This window comes from Lissotriton vulgaris, chromosome 11, assembly GCF_964263255.1.
Source record: "Lissotriton vulgaris chromosome 11, aLisVul1.2, whole genome shotgun sequence".
Taxonomy (NCBI): domain Eukaryota; kingdom Metazoa; phylum Chordata; class Amphibia; order Caudata; family Salamandridae; genus Lissotriton; species Lissotriton vulgaris.
Window position 1 is genome coordinate 869,439,285 of NC_141699.1, and position 19,811 is coordinate 869,459,095.

A 19,811-nucleotide genomic window follows, 5' to 3' on the forward strand; every position below is an offset into this window, starting at 1 on the left:
ATGGTAAAATCACCTTAGAACCCACCACAATTCCTAAAACGAGTATGGTACCATCAACAAATGATTTATAATGTAACTAAAGTCCTAAAACCCTCTATTAACTACAATGCATTTTAATGAGGTGCTATCATGTATATTGGTCCCAAGATGGCTGCCAACACTTCTTGGATGAAGTGCTGACAGCCAATCAGATCAGATGTGTGGTTAGGCTCCGCCCAGATATATATCTTTTTTTGAAGCTAAATTACTCAAAATCCACTGGAGCACATATATTGAGACCTAGCAAAGGCACATTGGGCTAACAGTCCCTACAATTTTGCCAAGTTTCGTGCAAATCCATTCAGCCGTTCGAGCTAAAAGTGAGGCCAACCGCCCTATGGAAATTAACATGGGAAAAACGCGTTTTGGGACCCCCCTTTTTTCTCGGCCCCCCCTTGATGAAACCCCCCCCCCCCCCAATTGTCAGGGGCTGCTCAGAAACAAAATGTTCCATTTTCCTGAAAATTTCAGCCAATTCCGTCCACAAACGCCAAAGTTATTAGACATAGAATTTTCAAAAATCCCATAGAGAAAAAATCCTAACTATATATACCTACTGGCGACCGCCAGTAGGTAATATATATATATATATCCTCCCACTCCGGTTCTGTTTGCCGCTTCTGCAGCGCTCGTTTCGGGTGCGGCGCCCTGCAGCTGAACCACGCTGCTCACAGTTTTCCACACAATTCTTCCAGACCGAATCAATTAAAATTCTTTGGAATTGAAAGTGTCCCCAAAAAAGAGCGAGGTGGGGACAGAGAAAGACTTCTAAGACAGAAAGAGTCGCGCCATATCCTGAACCTCAGAACCCTTACCCCGAATGGGTTAAATCTGTCGGAAGAACTTTATATACATTTATAAAAACTTTGCTTCCGTTAATGAACTTTTGCTGAATATTGTACTTAATGAATTAAGAAATCCATTATGGAAGAGGAACATTTAAGAATGTGAAATGTCAATTGAAAAATTGAGTGACAATCTAGTATACTTTAGCGGGTTGGTACCTCTAGGAGAGTGATACACTTTTCATGAATATTTACATGGATAAGCCATTGTAGGAATGTACCGTTGAAAGGCAATGAAATCGTTTGAAAAATGAATATGATAATGTAATCCCACTAGAGGGAACCTATTTGCCGTCATCCTATTGGGAAAAACGCCTGGGTTTGCGATGCGCTTACAATGGTAAAGAACTGGTTTGAAAAGTGTAACATATGACGATAGAATCCCACTAGAGGGAACATTTTGTCAAAACCTGAAAGTGGCTTAATGTGCCTTAGTTGACGATGTTTTTTGTAAAATCGTCCCATTAGAGGGAATGACTTAACACCTATAGGTCATCAAATATACAACAACCTGCTTAAGTAAAAATGTGAGCAATCAGTAAAAAGTACAACAGAGAACGAGATATAATTGTGAAAATAATAAAAACTACATCTCCCATAAAGCATAGTGGCACTGACCATCCCCCAAACAGGAAGTGATGTGATGTATCATGAACTACATTAGGTAGGGGGGGCCAAGTGGTCAGTTGATCGTGAGCAAGGTATTTGAACATACCGAAACGCGTTGATCTTTAATATCTGCCTTTGCTGAAAATCTAAGAAGATGTAAGAAAATAAAACAAAAATTAAAAAACAACCTCTGGAGTGCGACCCGTTTGTTCCTCCGGTCTGGAGGAATTGTGTGGGGCAAAAAAAAATATATATATATCTCCACAGAGACGGTTCCCTTTCTCCAGCTGCACGGCGCTACTCTGGAAGGTGCGTCGCTTATACGGTTGAACCAAACCGCCTGCAATGTCCACAAACGTTTCGAGGAAACAAATTAAGCCGCACACCAGTGATCTTCTTTCAGGATGTTAATTTATTCTTAAATCAATTTTCTTTCACCATTACAGGACCAACCCACGCGTTCCGGTATCTCCTATACCTTGTTCACGGTTCGTTTGTTCCACATTTTTTACTTTTTTTTAATTTTCAAATTCTACAGGAAACTCTGTATTACGTCATTTCCTGTCTATAGTTAGACCCCACCGCGATGGGTTTCTGGTCTTGGTAGTTCTAACTAAAAACACATTTTACTATTTACAAGTTTACACCAGTAATTCTTCTAAGTTTTAAAAATACACATTTCTTTGTAAACAGACATTTTCAAAGATAACTGGCCCATATTTGTATACATTAATTTCTTTTAATATTTGGAGCTAACCTATCATGACCCTTTTGTGGTTCTCAATAAAGTTATTTTCGAAATTAAGGTTGGCAAAACAATATTTGCACCAAACATTTGTTTTGACATTCTTGGGTGAACCCATTCAATTTGCCAATAGTCTGGTAGTTCCAAATAATTGCGTTTCCTGTTACCGGCCAATTTTGCATTTTTTAGAAAATACACTAAAAAATAAAGCCCCCCAGTGGGCATGTTTTTTACAGTCTCCTTTATGATTCTCCATTAGTTCCCGTTTCATGTTTTCTGGTGCATGCATGTGTAAATATCTGATAGAAGCTAGCTATTAATTTACAGATGAATCTATAATTCCTCCGATTGATTCAAACTGTAAGGAGTCATAGTTCGGAAATTCAAGATGTGTCGGGAATCTTTTTGCCGCAAAGTTCTTTCTCGATGGCCACCTCTTTCACTTATTGGAACCAGTTCAATTCCATAAACTTTTAGAGCTTTCCAATTCCCATTGTTGTGGATTTCCATGTGTTTTGCCACTGCATTGTTCCTGTCCTTGTTTTTGGTGGCTCTGACGTGCTCCAAAATGCGTTTTTTTAATTCGCAAATGGTATTGCCCACGTATTTTAAGGCACATGGGCACTCAATGATGTATACTGCATATTGGCTTTGCACGTAATTAGATCTCTGATTTGCCAAGTTTTTACATTGGCCATTTTTACATCCTTTGTTGGTTTTGCTATTTCACAGATTTTTACAATTATGGCATTTAATAAAGCCCCTTGTATTTAGCCAAGTTGTTTTCCCTGTTTTTGGCCTGTAGTGGCTGTGACGAGCTGATCTTTAAATTCCTTGCTCTTCGGTACGTTATAACTGGGTGGGGCCCCATTTTTTTCTTCTACGGTTTAATCCAATTGGAGAATCTTCCAATTTTTCCTTATTATCTTTGTGCTTTCTTTGGATTCTTGACTATAATCCATGTGGTCACTATATGTCTGGTGAATTGGTTATTTTCTCTGTTCCATGCCACTTCGTTCTCCCACCAGCCCATAGTTATGCACGCATAACCAGGGCTGAAGAAAAACCCATCTCTGCTCCATTTCGTTGGCAGTACAATTCTTCTCCGAAAAGGAAAATATTGTTTGTGAGACAAAAAGCGATCATGCATATCAGCATATCATTGTGCTTCTTGTATAACTATGGGCTGGTGGGAGAACGAAGTGGCATGGAACAGAGAAAATAACCAATTCACCAGACATATGGTGACCTGGAAAAGGTTCATCGTCTGGAGTGGAAATGCTCAAGAATTCCAGCAATATTTTGACATTCTAATCAACAGCACACAAGGATTGAAATTCACTTATGAAATTAATAAAGAAAAGGTGATCTTCCATGATGTGGAAATTTACGTAAAAAATAATACTCTGGAAACAACTTTACATCGGAAAGCCACATCCACCAATGTGTCTCTTGATTCTTCTTGCTCCTCAGAGCGTGATTTGGGAGTCTTACGTGCCTTGAAGGGAAGTTTGGCCTGCTTGGCATCGGTGCGCCCCATGGTGCAAACTGGCAAGTAGATCAGGGGACCACAGAGCAATGTCCAGCAACTCCTATCATGCGCAAGATTACTGTGGAGGAAAAATACCCCTGATCTCCGTGGGGTGGGGCAAAGCAAGTGGTGCCTGTGCTATATCTAGAGAGTCCGGCAATTGTAACACCATGCGTCTTGGCAGCAGTAATACGTCAGCTCCCAAACCGTCGTGTCGCCGCACAATCTGAGACCGCCAAAGGTGTACACACAGGAGGCGACCAAAGGCCAAATTGGTGTCACAGCAGTTATAATTATATGCACCAAGGGCAGTACTGAACGAGTTCAACACATATGGCCGGGGAGGGCACTAATCAGATCATGCAAGTTTAATCGCTCCAGGCGTGTCAACACTCTTGCGTTCCCTTCCACAGTATCGAGCAGCTCTGCCTCGTACAGTTACGGAGCCTCGTTCATCCCCCCCAAAATGGCCGCCTTCGCCAGTGTCCGTGAAATCTTGGATGTGCCTTGGGCAGAGATTGAGTGAAAAAGTCTCTCCTTGTCAGTGTTATGGGGGCGCGTGGTATTGAGGCGTCGGTCCTCACAGGCAGCAAGCGGAATACCCTGTGGCGCTGTACCTTGTACGGCAGTCTCGAGACCCAGCAAAATAGCGGTTACCTTGCGACAATGCTGTGCAGATGATATTCTCCGGCTCTGGCCACGGTGCGCACATCCAAGAGGGGGAGGGCAAGTCAGGCAGTGCTCTGGAGTAGAAGTGTGGATCGGTAATGCTGCGCAGCCCCCAGGTGTCTCACGAAGCCGGGTGGCCGCACCAAATGCTTCTGATGGGTCACAACCTTCTCCCTTGCCTCTGCTATCTCCCGCGTCCCGGGTTAATGGGGCCCAGCGCAGAGTTTTACAGCGGCAGAAACTTACAGCAAGGGGCGGCGGCAGTCGCCTCACGGCGTCTATGCACTGGGTAGGCAGTGTCATTCTGCTATCAGCTCTCCACGCCTCCGACTCGGAGGCCTCACAGCCTCTGTGTTTCTTAGGCAGGCAGTCCCCAGCGCAGCACCACGAGCAGCTCTGCGCCCGCCGTTCTCGGCATTAGTAGACTTTTTTCGTCCGTCACCTTTCAGGCAGGCCCTGCGAGTGTGGTATTGCCAGAAACAGCAGGAGAACAGGCTTCACATGTCGTGACTTACTACTTATAAAGTCAATTCAGGATGCGCATTATGAATGTTTTCCGGCTCGGCTGGGCAGGAGCCTCACAGGCTTGTGGCCATCTTGGTCGTGCGCCACCTAGCCATCAAAAGAAATTCTTACATGCAATAAAAATCATTATGAGCTACTAATATTATTAGAGGTGTTTTTTGACTACATCAGACAAGATTATATTAGTGGCCACCAAATGCAAGATTACTAGCGGTGTTCACCTCAGTGCATCAGGCACGGTTGTCAATAGTAAAGTAAAAGTTCTTCGTCAATGTGAAATACCTCTTCCCGAGTAGTACATAATAGCCACAACTGAAATGCCCCTTTTATCAAGTTAAAACATTTTTGCAAACAGTCTCCCCAACACCACGATTTATCACTCAAATATTAGCCTTTAATATACTTCGGAAATTCTGCAGTTTTTCTCCAAACATCAGCTTACAAGTTCAAAAAATGCACACGTTTTCGTCTCAAATTCACACTTTTCAATTTAGTTATATGCATTCAACCAAGGAAATACTTTTAGTTCTGTAGGCTGTGATGTACTTGGGAGAGACACTTACATGTAGGTGGAGAGCTACCAGTAGTAGCTCACGTGGTACTCTTTCGAGAGGCCTGGTATGTAGATTCTACTTAAGTTCTTCTAAGTTAGGCATAATTTATTTAATACATTGGGTATTAGTTGCAAAGATGATTCTTGTATGCCCGACTTGTGAATTATCCATTAGTGTGCAGGGCCTTAAAAAGGTTTGTAAGAATGACCTTGAGTATTGCTAAGCACACGTGTAGGACGTTAACCAACACTTGGAGCAGAAAATATGAAAAGCTATATTTGTATGTGTTGTAAAAAGGGTCACAACAGCAGAAGATGTTTAACTTGTTTATTAGAGGAATAAACAAACAGTGCCCCCGGCTTGACCGAGCTCTCACAGGAGGTCAATGCCTAACGTTCTAACCCTGCCTTCAGCCTTGGTGCAGGGACCTACCATGTGGTAGGATAGGGAGGGGGTGGCGGGTGCTACCATCATATGACATAAGTTACAACACTCCATCCTCCCTAGGGAGACAAACAGCATAAGTGATAGGGGTAACAGGGTGAGGGAACTAGGGGGCGGGGAAGGGGTAAGAAACGGGTAGGAAAAGAAACTGGAAGATCACAGCAAGACCAGGTCTTACGCATAAGACCCTGAAAATTCAACAATGATAAACAAAGGATGTGCGGTACTGGTTCATTTCATGCAATAATGTCTGTGCCAGTGCGGAGAGGACCTACGTCTATAACTTTGCCTATTCGGTCCCTCATCTTCCCCTCTGTCTCTTTCTGCCAACCTGCCATCCTCTACTGTGTTCTTCCCCCCTCTGACCGGGACAACCTGGTCCTGGCTCCATATCTTCCGTCTTCCATGACCACCACATTTCTTTTAACTTCCCTGATCTTTCCCGGGGGAAAGAATTTGTCCCTCTTCGTGGCAAGTCTTACTGGCTTCTTGATGTACACACTCTGTCCCTTCCCAAAGTTTCTCTCCTTGGCGCTCCACTTCTTGTTGTACCATTCTTTGTATCTACTTTGTTTGTGTTCAATCTTCTTGCTTGTCTCCTCCTGATCAATCTCCACCACAGTATTCTTCCCCATCCATCTGGGAGCTAACTTTGATCCTGCTTTTCTTCTTCTCAAAAGCTCAAATGGAGAATGTCCTGTTGTTGCATTCGGTGTGGTATGGTACGCCCATAACATGTCTCTTAGTGCATCGTCTACGTTTACTCCGGATTTGCTGGCCAGTTGAATGCATTCTTTAAGCATTCGATTTGCTCTCTCCACTTTTCCGTTCGCTTTTGGGGAGTATAGAGGGGTACGAACATGGGCGATAGAGTAGTCTTTCAGGAACTCCCTCATCTCCTCCGAGACCAGTTGAACCCCATTGTCCGTTACCAAAGTGGATGGGATTCCCTCTCTTGAAAACGCCTCCTTCAAAAAACTGATGAGAGACTGCGTGTTAATGTTATGTACCGCTTTATAGGTAATCCAGTTGGAGTAGTAGTCGTATAGCACCAACAAATACCAATCCTGAGATCCCTTGCCTTGAATTGGACCTGCAATGTCGAAACCCAGTTTGTCCCAGGGTACTTTAGGTACTTCCACCGGGCTCAGGGGTGCATGTTTCGTCACTCTTGACTTGTCGCTTAAGCTGCATGCGAAGCACTCTTTCACTTTGCCTTCCATGTCCCGATCCATTGCTGGAAACCAATACTCAGAGCGTAGTCTCGCCTTGCTGAGACTGCGGCCCAGATGGCCCTTGTGCGCTAGATCAATCACCTGGTTTCTCAAGCCTTCTGGTGGTACCAACCTTCCTGACTTAAGAATGAATTTCTCCTCCACAGAGAGACTGTCTCTGACATTCCAATAGGATTGGATATCAATATCCAGATCCTTACACTTTTCTGCCACCCCGTCACTATGTACTTCCTTACTCTCTTCAGGACATCATCTTGCTCCATCTGTGCATCCCAATCGTCCTTCGTCACTGCTGTCAGGTTTACTTGCAGGATACTACTCTCGTTTTTCTCCTCTTCAACTTCCTCCTTGATGGGCGCTCTCAACAGGTAATCCGCCACCTTATTTTGTTGTCCTGGAATATACGCCATTTTGTAATTGTAGCCTTGCAGTCCTAGGAACCCATTTGGCAATCCGAGGCGTCATATTCTCCATGTCTTTGTTGGTGAACATTGAAATCAACAGCTTGTGGTCTGTATTCACTTCAAATGGAACACCCCACACGTAAAATTTTAAATGCCTGATCGCCCAGAAGACGGCTAAAGCCTCTTTCTCCACTGTGGAATAGTTGATTTCCGGACTTGTGAGCGTCCTTGATGCAAACGCGACCACACTCACTTTGTTGTCGACCCTCTGGGCTAATGTCGCTCCAATCCCTTTGTTGCTGGCATCAGTTGAAATTATGGTATCTTTTCCTGGATCGAATTTGCCAATGTAGGGTGCCTGAATGATGGCTTCCTTTATGTTGGTAAGAGCGGTGTCTTGCTCCTTTCCCCACTCGAACTTACTATCTTTCTTGATAAGTTCTCTTAAAGGATGCAACATTGTGGCAAAGTCTTTGGTGAATTTTCCCATGTACTCTGCCAATCCTAAAAACGACATGACATCCTCTCTGTTTACCAGAGTGGGGGCATTTCTCACCGCATTGACCAGATCGCACTTTGGCTTGATGCCTTCTTCTGAGATTGTGTGTCCCAGATAGTCCACCGAGCTCACTCCTAGCTTGCACTTGCCCGCTCTCGTGGTGAACCCCACCTCTCTCAATCTCTCTAACACACTTTTCGTGTTGTCATTGTGTCTTCTTCATTAGATCCATAAATTAGGATATCGTCTTGGAAGCACATTGTTTTGCTGCAAGATGTGTTGCATCACCCTTCGAAATGTTGCTGCGGCGGACGCCAATCCAAACGGCATCCTCTGAAATTTATAATTTCCAAAGGGGGTTGTGAATGCAGTTAAAGACTACGACTCTGGGTATAATTGAATCTGATAGTAAGCTGATGACAAATCCAGAACACTGAAAAACTTCGCTCCCTAGATGGTGCTTAGCATTTCCCTTATTCTTGGCAGGGGAAATCCATCAACTTGGATGTTTGCATTTAAGTCTCTCAGATCGACACAGAGCCTAATGTTACTTCCTCCATCCTTAGTCGTGATCACTATCGGAGCCAACCAATCCGAGCTTTCGATCTCCTTGATAACACCTTGGCTGACCAGCTACTCCAATTCTTTATTCAAAGGTTCCCTCATTCGCAGAGGAATGGATCGGATTTTGTGAATGATAGGTTCTACCCCTTTTCTTAGGACTATTCTGTGCATGTAATTCTTGAGCACACCCAGCTTTTCACTAATCACCTCCTTGAATTCTGTAACTAAATTTACTGCAATTTTGGGGGTTCCACCAGGAGTACTTGCTCCCTATTGTTAGGATCTAATTTAATCCCTAACTCCTTTTGATGCTTCCACCCCAATAGACTGGATCCCCTTGTGGCTACACATACCTTTCCTACTGTTTGCCTATCCTTGAAGGAGATCCTCATTGTCGCCATACCTTCTAAGGGGATGCGTTCCCTATTGTAGCCTGCCGGGCAAATGTCCACTTTCTCTAGCTTAACCTGGTGTTTAGCAAATCTCTCCTCAAACATGCTTTTATCTACAAGGGTATAAGGTGAGAAAGAGTCGGCAAACACTTGAAACTTTTCCCCATCAAGGGTTATTTCACATGTAGGGTAACTGTTATCATTCTTTTCATTTTCATCCTCAACCTGGAAAACGTATGTTTTTTCGCACTCATCCTCTCTTTCCACACTTTCTATTGTATTTCCTTTTTGACTCAAGGTTTTACAAACTTTTGAGAAATGCCCTCTCCTATTACATTTTCTACACATAACATTTCTCGCTGGGCACTTCCAGTTGTTAGCCAAATGACTTGGACTTCCACACTTGAAACGATGGAAGCCTTCGTTCTTTCCCCGGGGATTACCTTTGTATTTTTCTCCCACCTTACAAACTGTTTCCCCCATGTCGTTACCCTTGCCCTCGCACCTTTCACTGCTAGCTAAATCCCTTATTTTCATCTCTTTTATGCATAACGCTGTGTGTTCCAAACCCTTCGCTATACTTAAAGCCTCCTCCAGGTCTGGATTTCTCGTTAGCAATTCTTCCTGAATTTTGGGGTCATTAGTGCACCTTACTATCTGGTCTCTAATCATTGAATCTGTAAGAGTTCCAAACTCGCATGTTGCTGATAAACCCCTCAAAACTGCTACATACGATGTCACTTTTTCCTCTTTCTTTTGCACCCTCTTGTAAAATGTATGCCTTTCCAACACTACATTCACGTTCACTTTAAAATGCTCTTCTAATTTCCTTAAAGTATATTCATATACATTAGTACCTTCTACTTCTTCGTCCTGTTCATCATCTACAAATCTGCCTGTTATGTCCTCAAAAACTTTTCTTCCTTGTATGCTTAAGTTATGGAGCAATATGTGCTGTTTCCTTACGTTGCTGTAATTACTCTCCCCAATGGCTATAAGGTATGACTTAAAAATTCCTTCCCATCTCTTCCATGGGATATCAGGCGTGCCTAGCTCATTTAGGAATGGTGGTGGTTGGCTCATACCAGCCACCGCCATAGCCATTCAGGAACAAAGGATATGATAGTAACTTCGCTCTCCTTAATACCCCCAAGTGTGTGTAAGCCCCTATCCAGCACAGGCAACCCCCCAGCTGTGGTCAGATCTAAGGGAAACCAAAAAACACCGAAGGTAAGTGAACGCCCCCAAACCTAGTACAGCTAACGATTACCCAGGCCCCTAATCATTCTCTATAAAGGGTCATGTTAAGAATGCTGGGAATTCAACCTTACCAGCTGAGAACACCTTTTACCACCTGCTTCTCACCCACAATTTATACATGTGGAACACCTTACTTCATGTTACCACGCGATCCTGATTATAGAAAAGCACAACTGTTCTTGTGTAGGATTTTACTCATGTTTTTAATGCAGTGTTTTTTGTTGGTAAACCGACTCTGCTTCAGCCAATCGGTAACATCGGCACACGGAGGCGGGAACTTCCTGAAAACCCGGTTCCAGTCACCCAGAGGGAAACACGCCTAGTTCTGCGTAGTCGTCGACTTCCTCAGCTTACATACTCCAGCATGTGTGTCCATAAGAACCTGTCTGACTGGCTTCACACGCTCGGCAAGAGATTCTTCCTCTCACTGATGTTTCTGACACAGCGTTTCCTCTCCAGTTTCACTCTCACAGCTCGCGCTGACCGACGATCCCCTCCCTCGGCGCACACCTCACAGACGAGTCCACCGAGAAGGAATCACAAGACACCAGCCTTCTTCTCGCACCACACTCCACGGGGATTTCAATCGCCTCTCCAAGGCATACCAGTTTCATGAAGAGAAAAAAAATTCTTTGCGCAGATGACCGAAATTACCTCAGAAGAAGTCCTTTTCCACAAGAACTCAACCGTAATGACCGGCACTCAACACTTATCCTTGAACACTGTTCATGACGCAAATTACTTTACACTGCCCTTCAAACAGTCCGACAGCAGTCGCCGATGCGCCTCAGGAGCGGAAGCAACCTCGAAACTGTGAGTGTTACTCCATATATATATATTTTTTTATTATTTAATTCACTGACGTTCCGCAAACGTTCTATTTTTCCTCTTTAGTTTTTTCTTTCGTTCCGTCAGCAGTGCCCCTCACTCACCGGGAAGTCCAGGCCTCTTTTTCTATACTTTTCTTTCACTCCACCTTAATTACTTAGTTCTCCGGTCAAGCATCACGATGCTCAGGGAAGGGCACTCTCCCAAATGGCTGTCCCTAACACAGCCTCCGGACCACGTCGCCATTTAAATGTTGTAAAAAGGGTCCCAATAGCAGAAGATGTTTAACTCGTTTATTAGAAGAATTAACAAACAGTGCCCCCGGCTTGAGCGAGCTCTCACAAGAGGTCAATGCCTAACGTTCTAACCCTGCCTTCAGCCTTGGTGCAAGGACCTACCATGTGGTAGGGTAGGGAGGGGGTGGCGGGTGCTACCATCATATGACATAAGTTACAACAGTATGGTTTTGAGTTCCCTTGGAACCCCATTCCCTAAAAACAATAAGTGTATGCATAAGCTATGTAATAAGGAGTACCTGATTTTAAACCACAGAATGTTTTGCATGCGAAGGAGAAACGAAGCAAGTGTCAGAGATAACTTGATTGTATTTAAGTTAAACTTTTGTGTGTTAATGTTTTAATTTATTTGTAAACGTGTATTTGCTCCTTTAAAGTTGCATACAACCAAAAAAAATCGAAAGAAAAGTGTTTAACTTGTAGGGGGGCATACGTTTTAACTCCTATCACTACAGTATCCAGTAGACGCTATAAATAAATTACTAGCTTTGTTCCCGGGTAAAAGCTGAGGTTTAAGGTGAATATCTTTACTAAATCAGGTACTTCGTTCCCAAAGTATTACTTAATCTGTATGCTTAAAGCTAAACAACCATGCATTTATCACTCATGGTAGATAACCCGTCTAAGCCCTGGTCATTTAATCAATCAACCAATCAAGTCACTTGTAGAGCGCACTCCACACCTGTGAGGGTCTCAAGGCGCTGGAGGGGGGGGACTGCCCGCTACTGATCGAAGAGCCAGTTCTTGAGGAGTCCTCTGAAGGCCAGTAGGTCTTGGGTCTGCCGTAGTTTGGTGGGGAGGGTGTTCCAGGTCTTGGCGGCGAGGTGGGAGAAGGATATGCCGCCAGAGGTCCTGTTTCGGATGTGGGGTATTGTGGCGAGGTCAGCAGAGCGGAGCTGGCGGGTGGGGGTGTAAAAGCAGAGCCGTCTGTTGAGGTATGCTGGTCCGGTGTTGTGGAGAGCTTTGTGTGCGTGGATGAGGAGCTTGAAGGTTATCCTCTTTGTTAGAAATGGGGGTGACCAATTCTACGGGGGTAGCATGGTGCAGAGCGGGCAGGCCAAACTCCTGAGGACATGTGTGAAGCATCCACGCAGTACCCACAGCCGACACACCAGGCACAGCACAAAAAGAGACACAACACCAGTTGGAAGGAAAAAGAATAACTCTTATATTGTCTCCAAGCTGCAAAGGAAAACACAGTAACACAATGCGGCGCCAACTGGCGCCAGGACAATATATACCAGGGGATTATTTACAGGGTAACTGAAAAGAAGAAGGGAGTATGTCCATTCGTTTCCAGGACTAAAATGAAGAGACAAGTTATCAATTGGCATGGAACTTCAGGCACAAACATCTGTCATGAAACCTCCTAGCAGGACGTCCAGCATTAACATCAGGCATATACCTACATCCAGGGGCATGAAACTCAGTGCATATAAACAAAGAGAAATGGCATAGAATATCAGCAATGTAACCGTGAGAGGAAGAACCACTAGGCATTAGCCTTGGGGCAGGTCAGCATGAAATAAAACATTAGGCAGGAAAGCACATCATGCATGAACTCATTAGGCCGGTAACACTATGCGCACAAACATGGCCTAAACACCTGGGGCATGACCTCATGCAGGTAAGTACACCATGGGCCTAGAACATCAGGATGTACTCCAGGGGCCATTTGCATCAACATTAGGCACAATCATATAGTAAGGACTCAAGGCCTAAAGACCTTCTTTAGCATGAACACCTTCCACATGGGGGCATATACCTTTAGCAGGACATTAGGAATCAGCATCCGCATCGGCACAACCAATCATGTGCAGGGGGCGCAGTAACATAAGCACCCAGGCATGAACATAGTAGGGGCTCTCAGTGGGCCTAGTCATGTGCATGTGGCATCAGATCGAACTCTCAGGGCGCAACCCTGCGGGCATGAAGGGCAATACATACAGTGCATAACGTGCACCCCTAACGCCCCAACGTCGCAGGTCCACCTTTGGAGTCCCTGCGTCCTGGGACCCTACAATCAAGAATTAAGGGCCCGCGGAGTTCTGGCCAGTTTGGGGTCCCCGAGGCTTAAAGAGAAATGCCACCCATTGCAGCTGCCCACTGCCAAGTGGGGCAGCTGGAAAATCACACTGGCGCAAAAGGGGGGGCGAGCACCGACTCTGTGCCCCGACACACCCCCAACCCACTACACAGTTGAGCCCCCACTCACCAGGCTCCTCGATATTCGGCTCTGGACTCCGGGCTTCCTGTCTGGTGCTGCAGGACCTCCACCTGGAGGCTACGAGGCTCGGGTCGTCCCAGGTGACACGCAGGGCTCCTCTCCCATCCGGGCCCTACAGACGTCGCACTGCTCCTATCCTGCGGCTACATGCAGCCGCCTCCACACCCGCGGGGCTCTCCTCTGTGCCTGAGGGCCCCGCCAGCAGTGCCTCGCCGGACTTCACCCGGGCCCCTCCTGGGACCCGGGACTTAGGCAATGAGCCTGCCAGGCTCCGGAAGTCTTCACCAGGCCGCGGGGCACTCCTCACGCTCAAGGGCCCGCCTGGACTCCGGCTGCCTTTATCTTTGGCGGAGGTTGCGGAGCTCTCCCTCTGGACTCCGGGAGCCCCGCCTCTCTCTCCGCTGCGCCAGGCTTCCGCTGGGCCCCCCTCCTGGGACCCGGGCTCCAATGCAGCCCTCGCGAGGCTGCGATAGTCTTCCGGGGCAGCTTGGCCAGTGCGGGGTAGGCTCCCGCCTGGGTCCGTGTACTGTCAAAGCCCCGCCCTCCTCCAGACAAGACTTCCGGGTCGCCGCAGTCAGCGCGGCGGCCCTCTGGGCTCCCAGGAAATTCTCTGCCCGGGCCAGCAGCCGTGAAATTCCCTCAGCGCTAGTGCAGGGTAGGCACCCGCGAAGTTCAGAGCACTGCGTCTGCAGCAACAAGGGGCACGCAGATAAGACCTGCGCTGCGGCGGTGAGTCCGATGTATAAATACTGCTTCACAGGGGCACAGCGCTTGAGTCCATAACACGTGGTGGGGCACAGAAGCAGCCTCTTCCAGCTGCGCAGCGCTTGGGAATTATAGCGCATTGAGGTTAGACAGCCCCAACAGCAAGCCCCAGGGTAACGCTCCTCACCTCCTTGGGAGTGGGGGGTCCAGTCCCAATACAGTGCTCTCCTCTGCTTCAGGGGCTTTTAGGCGCAGCGCTTGCGTGGCGCAAGGTCCTGGCAGCCTCGGGGACCTGGGATGGCTCTCCTTCCTCAGGGGTCAGGGAACAGAGCAGCAGGCACTACTGGGCCAGGTCATCAGTTAGTGGAAACACATCAAAACAGGGCGGTAGGCTTTCACCATCCTCCACTGTAGCGTGGCCCTCCTCCTACACAGCAGCCTGAACTCCTGCAGTGGGGCCTCCACTAGCCGTGGGGACAGCAGAGGGGTTTTAGTAAGGTGCAGGGTCCAGCACACAGGCCCAAGTGGCGGTATCCCCTGGCAGCAGGTCCCCTCACGTTCTTGTCCCTGCTCTGACTCAGCACATGGTGGAACAGCCCCCTTATTTATATGCCCCTCACCCCACCTTCCAGGCGGTGCCAGAAGCTTCTGGAATTCTCAGGGGAACTAGTTCTAACTGGCTCAGGGGGAGGAGTAGAGCACCCTGGGTGCCAGGCTTTCCCTCCAAATGCTGGGATTGCTGGGTACCGAATGTCTAGACTGCTAACCCACTGCAGTCAGGTGGCACAACACATAGCCCTGGCAACCATTTTTAATACAGCATTTCACCAGGGTGCATTTCCACAATGGGGAGTTAATAAGTACACACACCATTGCATTACATTTTCATATTAAACAGGGCATCTCATACCACACATGGCCTATACAACGTTCTGTACGATGAAATGAAATGAAATGAATGAAATGAAATGAATGAAACTTATACAGCGCACGACTTACCCTGGGGCATCTCCGCGCTTGCTTAGGGAACCCGTCCTGGTATTCCCCTGTGAGATAACCCTGGCAGGGTATCCACAAGGTGAAAGCCAGGCATCCCACCGCGAGGGGCCATTGTGGAGATTAAGCAAGCTATTGCCCAGAGTCGCAGAGTGTGAACCCGTGAGTCGAGAAGGCACCGGAGCGAGAATTAACGAGTCTGTGGAATTTTTGAGCCCAAGACCCGCCGAGGCGGGGAATTGAACCCTGGTCCAGGGCCGAACTCAAGCTCCAGGTCTGCTGCTCTAACCCCTGAGCCACACTTCTCCACAAATGGGGGAGACATCCTACAATAGGGGGGTAAAAGGCGAAAAATGTTGGGGAAAAGGGCCAAGTCCAACACTCATGTTGATGGGAGCCAGAGCAGGTCTCTCAGGTGGGGTGTGATGTGGGTTTGGCGGGGGATGTCTAGGATCAGACGTGCAGAGGCGTTCTGGATGCGCTGCAGGCTTCTCAGGAGTTTGTAAGTCAAAAGGAAATCCCTGGGGAGCACTCGTTATTCTTTCATACCACTGTGGACACACACACAAACCTGAATAGGGAAGGCCAGTTTGCCCCACTATAGAGAATATGTATTAATTTCCACAACCAAATTGAATTGTTTACAATCTATTTTTAATAAAACCATATACATGAAAAACATAAGCGCTTGGACATCACAATTTAAAATTTCAAAGAGATATTCTTTGAAAGCAAAAGGTAAAAAAAAACAATTAATCACAATATTTCATCACAATGTACAACTCAAAATTTAAAATTAAAGGCAGAGGAAAACACATATAGGACATTTCAACAACTCATACATGAAAGCGGTAAACAAGAACCTATTAGTAAACAACCCCTAGTTTAAATGTGGCTACTTGGTCTCTTTGCCACTATTTGTCTCTGGATCCAAAGGCCTACAGTTTTTTCATCAATATAAACAACAGTAACAGTAGTACATGTACATCAGTTGTTTACTGGGCCCTGATTGGATTCTCTGTGTGTACAAAAATGTGTTGACGTGTTTGGTACAGAACAAGTGATATTGTGGCACCTTCTTCAGGACTTCTTTGTTCAGGGTTTCTCGCTTGAATAAGTGGTGACTTGCACCCTCTCTGCAAATATATGGAGAGAAAAGTAGGGTGTCACTTCCTTTAAGTATAGGTTCATCATTATGGGAATGTGTGAGAGATATCACTGCACAGTATGATACTAGAAAAACCCTAATTCATGAGAGGTTGTTAACCTATATTTAAAGGAAGTGACACCCTACTTTTCTCTCCATATATTTGCAGAGAGGGTGCAAGTCACCACTTATTCAAGCGAGAAACCCCGAACAAAGAAGTCCTGAAGAAGGTGCCACAATATCACTTGTTCTGCACCGAAACGCGTCGATGCATTTTTGTACACACAGAGAATCCAATCAGGGCCCAGTAAACAACTGATGTACATGTACTACTGTTACTGTTGTTTATATTGATGATAAAACTGTAGGCCTTTGGATCCAGAGACAAATAGTGGCAAAGAGACCAAGTAGCCACATTTAAACTAGGGGTTGTTTACTAATAGGTTCTTGTTTACCGCTTTCATGTATGAGTTGTTTAAATGTCCTATATGTGTTTTCCTCTGCCTTTAATTTTAAATTTTGAGTTGTACATTGTGATGAAATATTGTGATTAATTGTGTTTTTTTACCTTTTGCTTTCAAAGAATATCTCTTTGAAATTTTAAATTGTGATGTCCAAGCGCTTATGTTTTTCATGTATATGGTTTTATTAAAAATAGATTGTAAACGATTCAATTTGGTTGTGGAAATTAATACATATTCTCTATAGTGCGGCAAACTGGCCTTCCCTATTCAGGTTTGTGTGTGTGTCCACAGTGGTATGAAAGAATAACGAGTGCTCCCCAGGGATTTCCTTTTGACTTACTGTCTCTGTACCCTGTTCCCTGGAGATAGTGGGGTACCCTCTCTCTAGATACGTTCTCAGGAGTTTGGCTGGAGCTCCTGCGTAGAGGGCGTTTCCGTAGTCCAGTCTGCTGGTGACGAGGGCCTAAGTGACCGTTCTTGTTTCGGTGGGGATCCACTTAAAGATCCTGTGGAGAATTCGGAGGGTTTTGAATCAGGATGAGGAGACGGCGTTGACCTGCTTAGTCATGGAGAGGGTGGAGTCGAGGATGACCCCAAGTTACGTGCGTGGTTGGTGGGTATCGGGGCTGTTCTTAGCGCTGTTGGCCACCAGGAGTCGTCCCAGGCTGACTGGGTGGGGCCAAGAATGAGGATCTCCGTCTTGTCCGAGTTCAGTTTCAGTCGGCTGTTCTTCATCCATTCGGGGACGGCCTTCATTCCTTCGTGAAGGTTGGTTTTTGCGGTGTGAGTGTCGTTGGTGAGAGAGAGGATCAGCTGGGTGTCATCGGCGTAGGAGATAATGTTGAGGTCGTGCTGTGGGGTGACGTGGGCGAGGGGTGCCATGTAGATGTTGAACAGCGTCGAGCTGAGGGATGAGCCCTGGGGTACGCCACAGAGGATCTCAGTGGCATTGGAGCGGAAGGGTGGGAGGCGGACACTCTGAGTTCTGTCGGAGAGGAAGGAGGTGGTCCAGTCCAGGGCCTTCTCTTGGATTCCGGCGTCGTGAAGGCGTGTTCGTAGAGTGTGGTGGCAGACTGTGTCGAAGGCGGCTGACAGGTCCAGGAGGATGAGGGCCGCTGTTTCTCCGTTGTCTAGCAGGGTCCTGATGTAGTCGGTGGCGGCAATGAGGGCGGTTTCAGTGCTGTTGTTGCTGTGAAACCCGGACTGGGATGGGTCCAGGATGTTGTTCTCCTCGAGGTGGAGGTGGCGGGTCAGTTGTTTGTAGATGATTTTCTCGGTGACCTTCGCCAGGAAAGGGAGCAGGGAGATGGGTCGGAAGTTCTTGAGGTCCTTGGGGTCCGCTTTGGGTTTCTTGAGTATGGCGTTGATCCCTGCCTGCTTCCAGCTTTCCGGGAAGGTTGCCGTCTCAAAGGAGATGTTGATTACTTTCCGGAGATGGGGTACAATGGTTCTACTGGCTCTGTTGAAGAAGTGGTGAGGGCATGGGTCTAACGGTGATCCGGAGTGGATGGTGTTCATGATCTCGCAGGTGTCCTCGTCTTTGATGCTGGTCCAGGAGAACAGGAGGTTGGTGCAGGTGGTGGTCGTGGGGTCGGTCGTGGGGTTGAAGCTATTGTGGATGTCAGCAATCTTGCGGTGGAAGAAGGTGGCCAGTGAGTCGCACAGGTCTTGCGAAGGCTGGATGTTGATGATGTTGCCGCTGGGGTTGGAGAGTTCATTCACGATGTTGAAGAGCTCTTTGCTGTTGTGTGCATTGTTATCTAAGCGATCCTTGAATGAGGCCCTTTTGGCAGCTCTGATGAGTTGATGGTGTCTGCGGGTGGCGTTCTTGTGGGCTGTGTAGCTGTCCGGTGATCGTTCACGGAGCCAGTTCTTCTCCAGTTTCCGGCATGTTCTTTTGGAGGCCTGGAGGTCTTCAGTGAACCAGGTGGCTTTCTTGCTGATGTGGTTATTGGAAAGTGTCTGAGGTTGCGGGCGGCGGTGTCAGAGTCGGTGGGGTCGGCGGGTGGGCTCTGGGCGAGGGTGGTGGCTAGCTGGTCTTCAGTGATTTTGCCCCAGCAGCGGCGGTGCATGTGTTGGGCGCGGTGGTGCGTGGTGGGCTTCCTGAAGGTGAAATGGATGCAGTGGTGGTCAGTCCAATGGGGTTCGGTGGTGTGGTTGAAGGAGACGTGGGGACTTGTGGAGAAGATGGGGTCAAGTGTGTGACCGGCGGAATGGGTGGGTGCTGTCACGAGCTGTCTGAGACCGAGGTTGTCGATCAGGGTGGTGGAGTTGGTGTCGTTGTTGTTCTCGAGGTGGAAGTTCAGGTCCCCGAGGAGGATGTAGTCTGTGGAGGCCGAGGGCGTGTGTGCTTATGAAGTCGGCAATGGCGTCGCTGAACAGTGGTCTGGGTCCGGGGGGTCTAAAAATGAGGGTTCCTTGAGGATGGTGTTAGGGTCGGTGTGGATCTGGAAGTGCAGGTGTTCGGCTGTGCTGAGGGTGTCGTCGAAGTTGGGCGAGACTCTGAGGGTGTTTTTGTGGACGATGGCGACTCCACCTCCTACTCCGTTGGTGGGGTCTCTGCGGGTAGCCTTCCGGGATGGCTATGGCAATGTCGGGGGCTGAGGTGGGGTTCAGCCAGGTCTCCGTCAGGATGGCGACATCTAGGGAGGTTGAGTCGAGGAGGTCCCAGAGTTCGACGGCCTGTTTGCGGGCGGAGCGGGTGTTGAGGAGGATACATCTGAGGTGGTTGGGTTATTTGGTTGGCGGTTTGGCGGGCCGGATGATGGTGAAGCTGCAGTTCTGGCAGGCGAAGGGCCTGTGGGTGCGCTTCGGGGTGGCCTGGCAGCAGGTG

General features: G+C 47.2%; 1 protein-coding gene across 2 annotated transcripts in view; it reads left to right on the forward strand.

The window, feature by feature from the left end:
• SLC25A36 (solute carrier family 25 member 36) overlaps positions 1 to 19,811 on the forward strand; it is a 476,578-nt gene that overhangs the window by 312,924 nt on the left and 143,843 nt on the right. The window contains exon 1 of one of the 2 annotated variants that reach the window (XM_086944019.1): positions 11,003 to 11,128. The exons of the other annotated variant lie outside the window; for it this stretch is intronic. Within the exon in view, the coding sequence (XP_086800145.1) occupies positions 11,007 to 11,128 (122 nt within the window). The 5' untranslated portion in view covers positions 11,003 to 11,006. Of the gene's footprint in view, positions 1 to 11,002; positions 11,129 to 19,811 lie in introns of those variants that run through there. 2 annotated transcript variants of the gene reach the window in all.